General features: G+C 36.7%; 1 protein-coding gene across 1 annotated transcript in view; it reads right to left on the bottom strand.

The window, feature by feature from the left end:
- Positions 1-9,414, bottom strand: part of LOC118749162 (ras-related protein Rab-8A) — a 321,618-nt gene extending 312,204 nt beyond the window's left edge. Inside the window, exon 1 of the mRNA XM_036483932.1 lies at positions 9,208-9,414. Coding sequence (XP_036339825.1) covers positions 9,208-9,238 — 31 coding nt within the window. The 5' untranslated portion in view covers positions 9,239-9,414. The remainder of the gene's footprint in view (positions 1-9,207) is intronic.
- Positions 9,415-12,403: the final 2,989 nt, after the last annotated feature.

The following is a 12,403-nucleotide window of genomic DNA, read 5'->3' on the forward strand; positions in this document are numbered from 1 at the left end:
TGTATTGCATGCTCTCCACGTTTTTCGTTTTCAATCCCATAAATTGTAAATGAGCAATTTTTTTATGTAATGTAAAGTTATAGCTCAGTACATTTTTTTTTCACCCGAGATAGTCAAAGTTGGGGAAGAAAATATCAAAAAGTTAAAAATCCAGAAATAGTCCTAATTTTATGATGGTTCCTTAATATATTTTAACTACATTGCATTTGAGTATGGAGAGGCAACTATCTGGAAGTATTTTACATAAACAATTTACTAAGTATTGCCCGGTTTGTAGTTGCAGTTAAAGAAAACACATGAAAAGGCACGATTTTTTTTAAATTCGAAAAAATGTAAATATTTCAAAAACGGTGACACTTTTACCTGAAATTTTTTTTTTTATCAGGGAGCTCACCTCACACCCTGCATATGTATATGTATCTGTTGTATTCTTTTCAGTGCATTGCTTGTTGTATTATATTGATACGACTTCAATATCTATCTTGTTCATTTTACTATTTTTCTATCACTCTTTCATTTCCAAATTCAAACTGTTTTTGCAACGGCCACTTTGCTTCTAGAAAATTCTTTGCCGGCCATTACGACGAGATTTTGATGTCATTATTCATATGTACGTGTGATAAATTTCTATATTTTTCTGTCACGTTTGCATGTCGAGATTCATGGTATTTTTCTAATGGTCAATTGAATTTCCAAATATTCTTTTGCGACCATTCAATCACTTATCTTTAATACTTTGATATTTCATATTTTAAATGTTTGCACGAGTTACACATATGTACCTATTTCCCAAGCAACGTTCATTTCCCACTCACAGTTTTTATTTTATATTCATATTTTACGATTTTTTCCCCACTATGAGTTTATTTCAATTTCTCCACTTTAAACCAATTTTTGTTTATCTCTTCATGTTAAGTTTGTTTTATTGCAATTTTTTGTGATTCGAACGCGGTCGAGCCCCCAAATTTGTAGGGAAATAAAACACAAGTTGCTGGATTTAATATTGTACATAGAATTAGATGTGTATTTATTGAATTTCAAAGGGCAACTGTCCTGTTCGTCATGAGTAAAGTTAGCGTCGCGTCTTCTTGGTCAAGTTTGCAATACTTGCGTCAACCCAGTAGGGTTGCATTTTAAGGCAGTCAGTAAGTTCGTCCCCTTCTTGTTATCCGTCCGTGCAACATTTCTACATAGGTATGTATGAATGTGGGTATATGAATAACGACCGCTTAAAATCGATCTCAAATTTGTACTTTCGCTGTAAAAATTTTAGGTCTATGTTATGTAATTTAACTATTGTCACTTAAATCTAATGCTGTATTGCATGCTCTCCACGTTTTTCGTTTTCAATCCCATAAATTGTTTATAATGACCTTTGCTAAAATTTCAAAATCAAAAGTTATCAAAACAAATTCTATGGGACTGATAAATATTATTTCTACTTTTTAGTCCCTTTATAAAAGCGTGGTATATTAAAAAGTTTTTTTTTTACTTTATTTATTTTTAAATAAAATAAAATAGAGGGTTTAAGAACTATATGGAACCTATTTTATGTTGTACTCGACCATAACTAAAACCTACACTAGATTTTATTTCGGGGGTATTTCATGACTTTTTTTGTAGCACCGTTTAATTAAGCTGCAAAATTAGCAAGCGGCAGAAAAAACTAGGTTTGATCTTAATAAGATCGATGCCACTAATATGAAAATAGACAATGTGTGTAATAAGCAGAATGGGGCCAATTGTCACTCAGAAAGAAAAAATAAAGTCTGCCCTAGCTAATAATTATAATAACTAACATCATGGCATCTCGGAACCAAAAATTAATAGGCCAAAAATGCTAATAATCCATAGAAACGCTGAAAACACTGAACAGAAGTCATAAATAAAATTTATTTTTTATTTTATTTTTATAAGGTTATGCGATGTTAAAAACAAATTTATAAACTAAATTGTCATGCAACACTAGCATGAGAGGCTATCAGCCAGTGGTGGATACACGGGGCAGGGGGGTTTAACCCCCCAAATAATAATAATATTTCACTAATATGGGTCTAGAAAAAAGGCTCTTTAGAAGAAAGTATGTGTAATAAAGTTTCAAAACACGAATTTTTAAAATCATATATTAAATTTTTCGCTTTATTTATAAAACATTTTGATAATTTTAAACACATTAAATTTTCATTTTTACTTATAAATCAATGAAACGAAGAATTTTAAAATTTTTCGTGGTTTTTTGAAAAATTCTTCTAGAACTTCGTCAACTGCAAAATTTATATCTTTGAGCCTTTCTTGACATGTTGTATTTCTCAAGTAGGTTTTAATTCTTTTCAGGCATGAAAAGCTTCGTTCAGGTGTGGCTCTTGAAACGGGCAAAAGTGCCAATATACGTAAGATCTTAAAAACATTCTCAAAAGACGTTGTATTAGCTACTTGTAATGCTTCGAGAGCATTTCGAAAATGTTCGTGTGAAACTCGTTTTTTCCTCCAGAAGAAAGTTTTGTTTCGAGCAGTCGATTACTTTTTCATAGAAAGCAAACAATTCTTCAGTTTTTTTTCGTTAAAATCATACTTTGGAAACAAAACACTAAAATTATTTAAAACTGATTTATGGTTTAGGAACCGGCTTTTCAAATGAGCAATATATGTATCAAGGAAGGGAATGTAAAAAGCAAGCGATAGTATGCCTCGGCGTCTCCGGTTTTCACATTAAAGCGCTTCTTTTGGCGACTGATGTATCGCGGTACTTTGATTTCTGTACCTAGGTTGATGCATACTTCTTCTACGTGTTCGAAAAGCAAATGAAAGTTTTTTTCTGCATCTTGTCGCATTTCGTCAAATTCCTTTAAAGCGTCGTCGGCTAAGCTCATTGCTTCTGCAAGATCTTCATCAGGTAATTGTAATTGCCGGCTAGCAAAGCAACAACAATTTAAAAAAAAAGCAAATGCTTGGCTGTTGTCGCTGTGCTAACAGTTTTTCAAACCCTGACAATTTCTATAGATATTCGCACGATACAAATAATTTTTACGGTATTTTCTTCGTGACAAATAAAAAGTTTTTGACAATTGGAAGAAATACAACTTCGAAAGTCTTTTTTAAACGATTTTTCATTTTGCTACATTAGAGCCGTTGCCGAGAAACTTATGGATACATATACATATACATAAAAATTGCTCGTTTAAGATAATTAGAATAAGGGGCAAAATTTACCGCAAAACCATTACGTCCTGGGCAAAAAGAAATTAGCTGAAGCACTCTTGATGGGGTATCACAGAATTGGCAATTATTGTCCGGCCCCTATCGAGTAGGTGAGCATGCGAGACTTTGGTTTGTGCAATTAGGAGCCGTATGAACGGTATGCTTGTTGGAATGGGTGAGGGATAGTACGGTTTCATCGGGGTTGGGTTGATTCTGGCGTAGTGGTGGTTGTAATCGATACAATGGAGGACCAACTTGCTAAGTCTCTTTTAGTTAATAAGACGATATATGTCGCTTTTGATGAACAAATGAACAAGATGGATGTAAAAGTGGGGATGAATCTTTCATCATTGGCCATTTTGTCCGCATAAGTATTGTCGTGGATGCCACTGTGGCTAGGTACCAACATTATATTCAGTTTGTTTGAACAGCAGATGAGCCAGTCTCTAATGCTACTGATGATATATTGTATGAAAGCAGGACAGACTATCAGATGATGTATTTTCCTGAATTTTGAGTAGCATATTGAACGGCATGGAAAATAGCAGTAGCTTCAGCTGTAACGATGGAGCAGAATGGAAAAATTAGACCGTATGAAATTGGATTATTTTTGTCGCTAGCGACAGGAAAATACGTATGTGCAGCCTTTGAACCATCAGTAATGACGAACCATAGTTTCACGGAACTCAGAGATGTAGACTGCGCTAGGAGTACTGGATTTAGGCAGGAGCGTTAAACGATCAACAAATGATGATTTTGAAACAAACCACGGGGAGTGGCAAGGTTTATGTAGGTGACGAATTTTTAGCAAATGTGGCGCATTTATAGATTGAAGATTGTATTTTTGGAGCACGTTTACGTGACGTAGCTGTGTATAAAGTATTACGAAGTGTCAGATTGGAGCCGATGGTAAGCTTTGGGTAAAGTTTGCAGATGCTAACCTCCGTGTTGTCCTTAAGGAACGGTAACCCCGATTCCGCCAATATGTTTCCTATGGGTGATGTAGGAAGTGCTCGAACAGACCTACGAATAGTAGTGTGATATGGGGCAGCAAGCATTTTTAAATTACTTTTTGCGTGATGACCGTAGATTTCAAAAGCGTAGTTGAGGACTGAAAGAATAATAGTTTTTACGACATTAACCAACAACTCTGGGTTAATGAGCGAACCATGGGCGTAGCCAGAACGAAATTTAGGGGGGACTATAATTGTTTAAAACCAATAACTTAGTTACTTTGTTTATTATAGCTTAAAATTATTGTAACCAATAGAGGTAAATATAAAAATAGTACAAAACACTTAAACAGAAGTTCACAAAAGTTGATATAAAACTATTCGTCGACTTAAATAGTTAACTTTTTACTGCGCATGTTTATTATATGAGGAGGAAGCATCGAAAGTCTAACTCCGTCAGTGTGAGACTTTAACCCAAACTTAACTTCCTACCGTCATGTACCGTTTCCCTCCCGGTACCACCGTCAAGGATTTCGTCGGGATTATAACACTGCGTGACTGATAAGGTTATAGATCTATTCTCTTCTTCTTCTTCTTCTTCTTCTTATTTGGCGCTGTAACCGCCAAAGCGATTTTGGCCGACTTCAACAAAGCACGCCAATTGCAAATGCCAAGTGAAGCCAGAGTACTTTCAGAGCTGGAGCATCGGTGTCCATTCGAACGACATGGTCAAGGCAGTGGAGCCGCTGTATTTTAATTCGCTGCACTATGTCCATGTCGTTGTAATGCTCATACAGCTCAACGATCCATCGTCTGCGGTACTCACCGTCGCCAACGCGTAAAGGCCTGTAAATCTTCCGCAAAATCTTTCTCTCGAATACTCCAAGAGCCACCTCATCGGATGTTGTCATTGTCCATGCTTCTGCGTCATATACCAGCATGCGCATGATGAGTGACTTATAGAGCGTGGTTTTCGTACGTCGAGAGAGGACTTTACTCCTGAATTGCCTACTCAGTCCAAAGTAGCACTTGTTGGCAAGAGTGATTCTACGTTGGATTTCAATGCTGACATTATTATCGGTGTTAATGCTGGTTCCCAAGTAAACGAAATTCTCTACTTTCTCGAAATTATAACTGTGAACAGTAACGTGGGTGCCAGGCGCGATTGTGCTGATTGTTTGTTTGATGACAGGAGATACTTCGTCTTGTCCTCGTTTACCACAAGACTCATTCGCTTTGCTTCCTTGTTCAACTTGGAAAAGGCAGAACAGACTTCGCGGTTTTTCTTACCGATGATGTCAGTGTCATCTTCATCAGCCAGCAATAGTACGATCTTGTAGTAAATTGTTCCTGAGCGGTTCAGTTCGGCAGCTCTTATTATCTTCTCCAACATCAGATTAAAGAAGGCACATGAAAGGAAGTCTCCCTGTCTGAAACTCGGTTTGGTGGCGAACGGCTCGGAGAGGTCTTTCCCAGTTCTGGCAGAGCTGGTGGTATTGCTCAACGTCATTTTACACAGCCGTATGAATTTTGAGGGGATGCCAAATTCAGACACAGTGGCGTATAGGCAACTCCTTTTAGTGCTGTCGAAAGCGGCTTTGAAGTCGACAAATAGGTGGTGAGTGTCGATCCTTTTGTCGCGGGTATTTTCCAAGATTTTGCGTATTGTGTTCTATGGTAGATGTGCCAGGTCTAAAGCCAAACTGATAAAACCCAATTAGTTCATTGACGGTGGTATTTAGTCTTTCACACACTACATTCGATAAGACCTTGCAACCTATGCTTGGAAGGCTGATCCCGCGGTAGTTGGCACGCATAGCGGGGTCGCCTTTCTTGTGGATTGGGCAGGGCGCACTTGGATTCCAGTCGTCGGGCATGCACCGTATTAGCTCCTTGCCATCGTACTTGAATAGCTCAGCAGACAGGCCGTCAGCTCAAGCAGCTTTGTTACTTTTCATCAGTAAAATCGCTACTCGTACCTCGTCATAGTTAGGCGCTGGGATATCGACTCCATCGTCATCGACTGGGGACTCGTGTTCGTCTTCTCCACTTCTTTCTCTGCTTCTGCCATTCAAAAGGGTCGAAACGTGTTCCCTCCATAATTTGAGTACATTCTGGACATCGGTCACTAGGTCGCCATGGCTGTTGCTACAGGAGTCTTGAAACCATCGTAAGTCGCTCAACTCTCTGCTAAAAATTTCGGGTGCTTTTTCTTTCGGCCAGAAATACAAGCATTTTTCTCTGCGGCTTCTTGACACTTCTGATCGTACCAGTAATGAGCGGGAAATGTGGTTCCACTGCTCGCGTATGTCGGTTTGTTGAAGAGTGCTCTCTCACAACAGGTGTGAGAGTCGAGCGGCGAATCCATTGACCGCCTGTTTTGATTGCAGCTTTTCGACGTTGAACTTTCTTTGCATTGTTTTGGGCCCTTTTTTTGCTGCACCGAGGTGGGGTCGTATATTGGCTGCATCAATTTGTGGTGCGAGTCCATGTTTGGCCCTCGGAGTGTACGTATGTACATCTAAAATACTGGAAGCTTGCCTTCCGTCTATCTCAATATGCTCGATTTGGTTTCCCGTTTTTCGATCTGGAGACACCAATGTAGCCTGATGGATATTTTTATGCTAGAACCCACCCATGTAGCTTGATGAATCTTTTTATGCTAGAACCCAGTATTACATACTGCCAAATTCCGGGCCCCGACGAAGTCGATCAGCCTCAGCCCGCCGTTTCTATGTGGAGGCTGAATTTTCCGACAGCTGCGCCAAAGATCCTTTCGTTGCCCACCTTGGCATTTAAATCACCAAACACGATTTTTATAAGTGTCGGGATCAGCGCTAATATGTACGCTCTAAGCTAAGATATTCTTGGGTGCCTGGTCCAATGCCCCGATGGGCATTGGCACATATGTGCGAGTAGTTGAAGTATCTCGCTTTGATGCGGATTGTGGCTAGAGGTTCATCCACTAGAGTGAACGCCGGTCTCTCTCCCACCACAAATCCAACACCGACTTGCGCTACTTTACGTGGCAACTGTAGTAGAAGTCGCAAGGCTCCACGCTTACCTTCCTCGCCCCGTCCATCGAATTTCATGGATGGCGGTGACGTCAGCCTTTATTTTCCCTAGGACATCAACCAGCCGGGCAGAGGCACCTTCCCGATTAAGGGTTCGAATATTCCATGTTCCAAATCATAGTCCTTCCTATGTTTGCCGTGATCGTCATCAAAAGAAGAGGGTATCATCCGAGGCATGTGCTTTTCTTCATTGGACAGGTTTTTAACGTGGCGGAACCCAAACCCAGCGCACGCGGGGTATTACGCCCTCCAAAACTAGTGTTCGGTCGCTACCAGGAGGATTAATGGATACAAATATCCGGACGTAGTGAGCTGCGATTTGAACCGTAAGCACACGAATCACTTCTGGCCACTCCCAGGTGAATGGCAGTCAAAAGCTTTGCAGTACTGGGAAATGTACAAAACATAGTGGTCAAAGGCGAATATCTCAACTAAACCCCGATGTATTTTTTAAATTCATAGCTCTACATACCTGTATAGTAAACTAAATAGCCGGACCCGACGTTATTCAAAATAAAAAATGTATAAAAATAAACTTTTCCATATACTCTTTAATATTCCTCTGCAATTTTGTAAGGTAAACTAACAATTTGTAATCGTTGCTTTGCAGCGAAATATCTTTTCTTAAATTATATACATATGTAAGTATGTATAATTATGAGGACGTATTGAACATTTTGAGTATGCAGATTTTTTATGCTGGTATATTCATTTATGCTAAATATATTACTTGATTTTATTTCGTCACACTGTGTAATAAATAAAAAATTCATTTATCTATTTTAAAGAATAGTTAAATCATTAGTTAAACTTAACTACAGAAAATTCTGTGAGTTTTTCTGTCGTAAATTTTAACTAACAGGGATGGTAATCATTATAAGTTAAAATATATTAATCAACATTTAATTATTATTATCCGATTTTTATTTTTTTAATCACAAATAATAATTATTTATTGATTTTTACTTTTTTGCTAGAATGTAAATATTATTATATTATTTATATTTTTTTGCTCAATAATAATGATAACTTCTTCATTTCTATGGTTTTGATCGAGATTAATGATTATGTTGCGATTTTTATTTTTTCGCTCAAGAATACTACTCAGCTTCTGAGTTTTATATTTTCGCTTGAGCATAAGGATTACTTTTGATTTTTATTTTTTCGCTCAGGTATAATGACTATCTTGCGATTTTTATTTTTTCCACTCAAGAATAATGATTGACACCTGATTTTTATTTTCTTTCGCCAAACATAAAACTCAAAACCTTATAAAACCAAGACCATATGAACTGTTGACTTGAAATTTTATAAGAGCACACCTTTTATCTTGTGTTATCTTCCTATAAAAACGAAACGTTTGAAATTATAAACTTATAGGCGGAAAATTGGTATGGAAATGAAACAAGATCGTTTTCATGCGGTGTGCATGTGTCATATCTACATAGGCATGTACATACTCATGCACGTTGCACCAACTAGATTAAAAATTTGATGTTTTCTTACTTTCGTAATTATATTTCGTTGAGATTGGAAAATAAATGTGTGTGTGAGTTTAACTTCAAAATCAAATTGCTTGTAAACGTCATAAATGCTCGAAACCAATAACACGGTGCTACAAAAAAATCACGAAATATACACGAAACAAATCTTAAAATAGGTTTCCTATAGTTCCTGAAACCTTCATTTTTATTTAATTTAAAACAACTGTTATTTTCATACTAGCACTTATCTAATAACAGCTTGACTAAATATTTTTCATTCGATTTCGAAAATCAAACATGGTTTGAAAAAGGAATTTATGTATATACCTTTAAAATTATGTATAACAATATATTGCTAGATTTAGCTTGTTGGTACTTAGTTTTCATCAGGTAAAATTTAAAAACCCCTATTTTTATACCCGAGCGCACTTGGGTGCATAACGCTTATTTGTAACAGCCTAAAATAATCGAGATAGATATAGACAAATGTATACGTACATAAATGCTCAGAATGTAAAGAGAAGTCCATTAAGCCATGTTTGTCTGTCTGCCCGTCCACCCGAAAACACGATAACTCGAGCAAAAATTGAGATATCTCAACGATGGTATGTAGGTTGCCTTTTATCCGAGGTAGGTTGGTGTTGAAAATGGGCGAATCGGACTGTATCCTCGCCCACTTCACATATAACGGTATCTTCGAAAAATAGAAAAACTACGATATTTCAGTAAATATTGGATTCAAATTGTTGAAAATGAGTATGTGCAGTAAAATTTTGATAGAAAATAGTAGTATTATGAAAGTTTTGGAAAATGGGCGTAACCTCGCCCCGTGATAAAATGCCGTATCTAAGTAGCCGCTTCCCCCTTCATTACCACTCGGTACCAGCTTTACTAAAGGTCCAGCTGTTGAAAATCTCTGAAATCGTGCAATAACCACGCCCACTTTCCATATAACGGTAATTTACAGAAGCACAGAAACTTGGATAAATCAGTAACTTCTGAAGCTAATTCACTTAAAATCCATGATTGCAATAGCCACTTATAAGAAAATTAGATTCATATAAATTTCTGGATTATGGGCGTGCCGCCGCCCACTTATGACCACAAGTGTGTATCTCGGTAACCGATTTATCAATTTCCACCAAACTCGGTGCGCTTATTAACCTTGGTACAGAAAAGCAATTCACTGAAAATTATTCAAATCAGGCCAAAATTATACCCGCTTCCCGTATAATGGTAAATTTTAAATAACTGCTAATTTACTCCAAGTTAATACTTACAAGATTCTCTAAACAATATATAAGACTGCTATAAGCTTTTAGGAATTGGGCGTGGCGCCGCCCACTTTATGACTAAAAGGTATATCCCGGTAATCGCTTTACCGATGTCTATCAAACTTAGTTCAGTTAAGTCTAACTCAGCATATTATCGAAAACGTTTAAAATATGGAAAAAACAACACTGCTCATCATGCAAAGGCAGTTTAGAAAAAGTTGAAACAACGTTATTTTATACCTGTGCCGGGTATATAAAATTTGGTTTCGCCCGAACTTACACTTCTTTACTTGTTCTTAATTTTTCCACTTTGACCATCGCTAAATTAAAAAATTTCTATGAAAGTTGCTAAACATATTACATATTTTAATTTTCGCTAATTCTTTATAAGCAACAAAACTCCAAAAATTAGAGTACCAAACTTCGCGCAAAGTTAAAGAAAATTATCTAAATTTTTATACAAACATTTCACTTTTTAATTACCATCTTTAGACAAAACTTGCGTAAGCAGTTTTGTAGCCCGTTTAATTTTAGTACAACAAAGTGTAAGTTTGAAGATGCTATGGCTTACCGTTCATTTTTTGCAATTATTTTTTTTTATGCTCACGCACGTTTTTTTCACAAAAAAAGCGTGTTTGAGCACACTTTGTATGGAAAAAATATGCAACACCTTTAACAAAAGAAATTTGTCAAAATTAAACGATCAGTAAGTTAGTGTTTTTTCGTATTAAGGATATACATACATATGCGTATGCAAAAGGCATGAAAACGATCTTGTTTCACTTCGATGCCGATCTATAAGTCTATAAGTGTAGAATTTCAAACGTTTCGTTATCATTGGGTGGTACCCCATGATAAAAAGTGTGTTCTCATAAAATTGCAAGCCAACAGCTCATATGGTCTTGGTTGTATAAGGTTTTGAGTTTTATGTTGGGGGAAAGAAAATAAAAATCAGGTGTCAATCATTATTCTTAAGTGGAAAGAAAAAAATCGCAAGATAATCATTATACCTGAGCGAAAAAAATAAAAATCAAAAGTAATCCTTATGCTCAAGCAAAAATATAAAACTCATAATCAGAGTATTATTCCTGAGTGAAAAAATAAAAATCGCAAGATAATCATTATTCTTGAGTGAAAAAAATCAAAATAGAAGGATAATCATTATTCTCGATCAAAAAACTTAAAATCAAGGGGTAACCATTATTCTTGAGCGAAAAAATAAAAATCATATATTAATTATTATTTATAATTTTTAATAGTAAAGCTTGAAAAATAAAAATCATTGTTAAATAGGATAGGACATACAAAACAGATATGTGAGTATCCATCAAATTACTGTACGACACTTACAACATGTTGATGTTTTTAATTTAAATTAAAAAAATAATGATTATTTTCCATCCCTGTTAACTAATGATTTAACTATAGTTAAAAATATATTCAACAATTTTTATTGAGCTCGAGGCCGTTTTTACATGAAAACCTATTGTGGACAAGCAACTATAATTTGTATTTATTCAAAAAATGGTATAAGTGATAGCTATTTCGGAAATCACTACTTTCCTCATCAGACTTCTTTCAGTAGGATTCGAACCGACGATCCCACTGACTCAGCAAGTTGCCTACGCACTGTGCTAAATTCGCCTTGTGAATTATTGTTGCTTTTTTGTGGCGAAAGCAACAATAAATAATTATTTCAAACGTGCGGTAGCACGAACAATACGGCAGCATAAACCGATTGAGTCAGCTGACCCATGCTTACAAAGCAGCGCTGAAACGGATGTGAAGAGAAAAGGTAATACCGAGTACATAGGAAAATAACAGGAACTTGTTTTTTGCATGCGATTTGTATAAAAGGGATCAACCTAACTCATGTGAAAATTCTTTTGCGTTATTCGCAGCTACGAACTGTAAATTTAATAAATTAAATTTTGCTATACAAAACCGCGTCTTCTCTTTTGGTTGACTGCACTAAACCACCACACTGAATAGTGAATAGTTTACCCGCTTTCACTATTAATTAATTGCGTTTACTATTCATCGAAATTTGGAGTGCATTATGGTCTTGCACTTTGTGAGTTGGTTTGGTGCATCAAGCGCGTACGTGGCTGGGTTTCAAGCGCACATTTCGAGTATTTTTGGGTTTCGGCACCTTGCTGAACATCTAAGGACTTTGCGCTGCACAGAGGACACCAAAGTCCTTTCATTTGTTTAAATATATAGACGAAATTGTTATGCCGGATAACGCTGGAGCGCAAGTGCCCGACAGCGCAACGCCGCTTCAACGCGTCTCGATACGGTGTCCTGCCTCCAATGCGGAACGCCCCGCTTTGCGGTTTGCCCAACTTTAAGGGCAGTTTCATCTCGCCGGAATTACTGACGAAATAGCGAGGTATCATTACGCCTCGTCACATCTCGAC

The sequence above is a fragment of the Rhagoletis pomonella genome, unplaced genomic scaffold (assembly GCF_013731165.1).
Source record: "Rhagoletis pomonella isolate Grant_MI unplaced genomic scaffold, Rhpom_1.0 Rhpom_scaffold_00014, whole genome shotgun sequence".
Lineage (NCBI taxonomy): Eukaryota > Metazoa > Arthropoda > Insecta > Diptera > Tephritidae > Rhagoletis > Rhagoletis pomonella.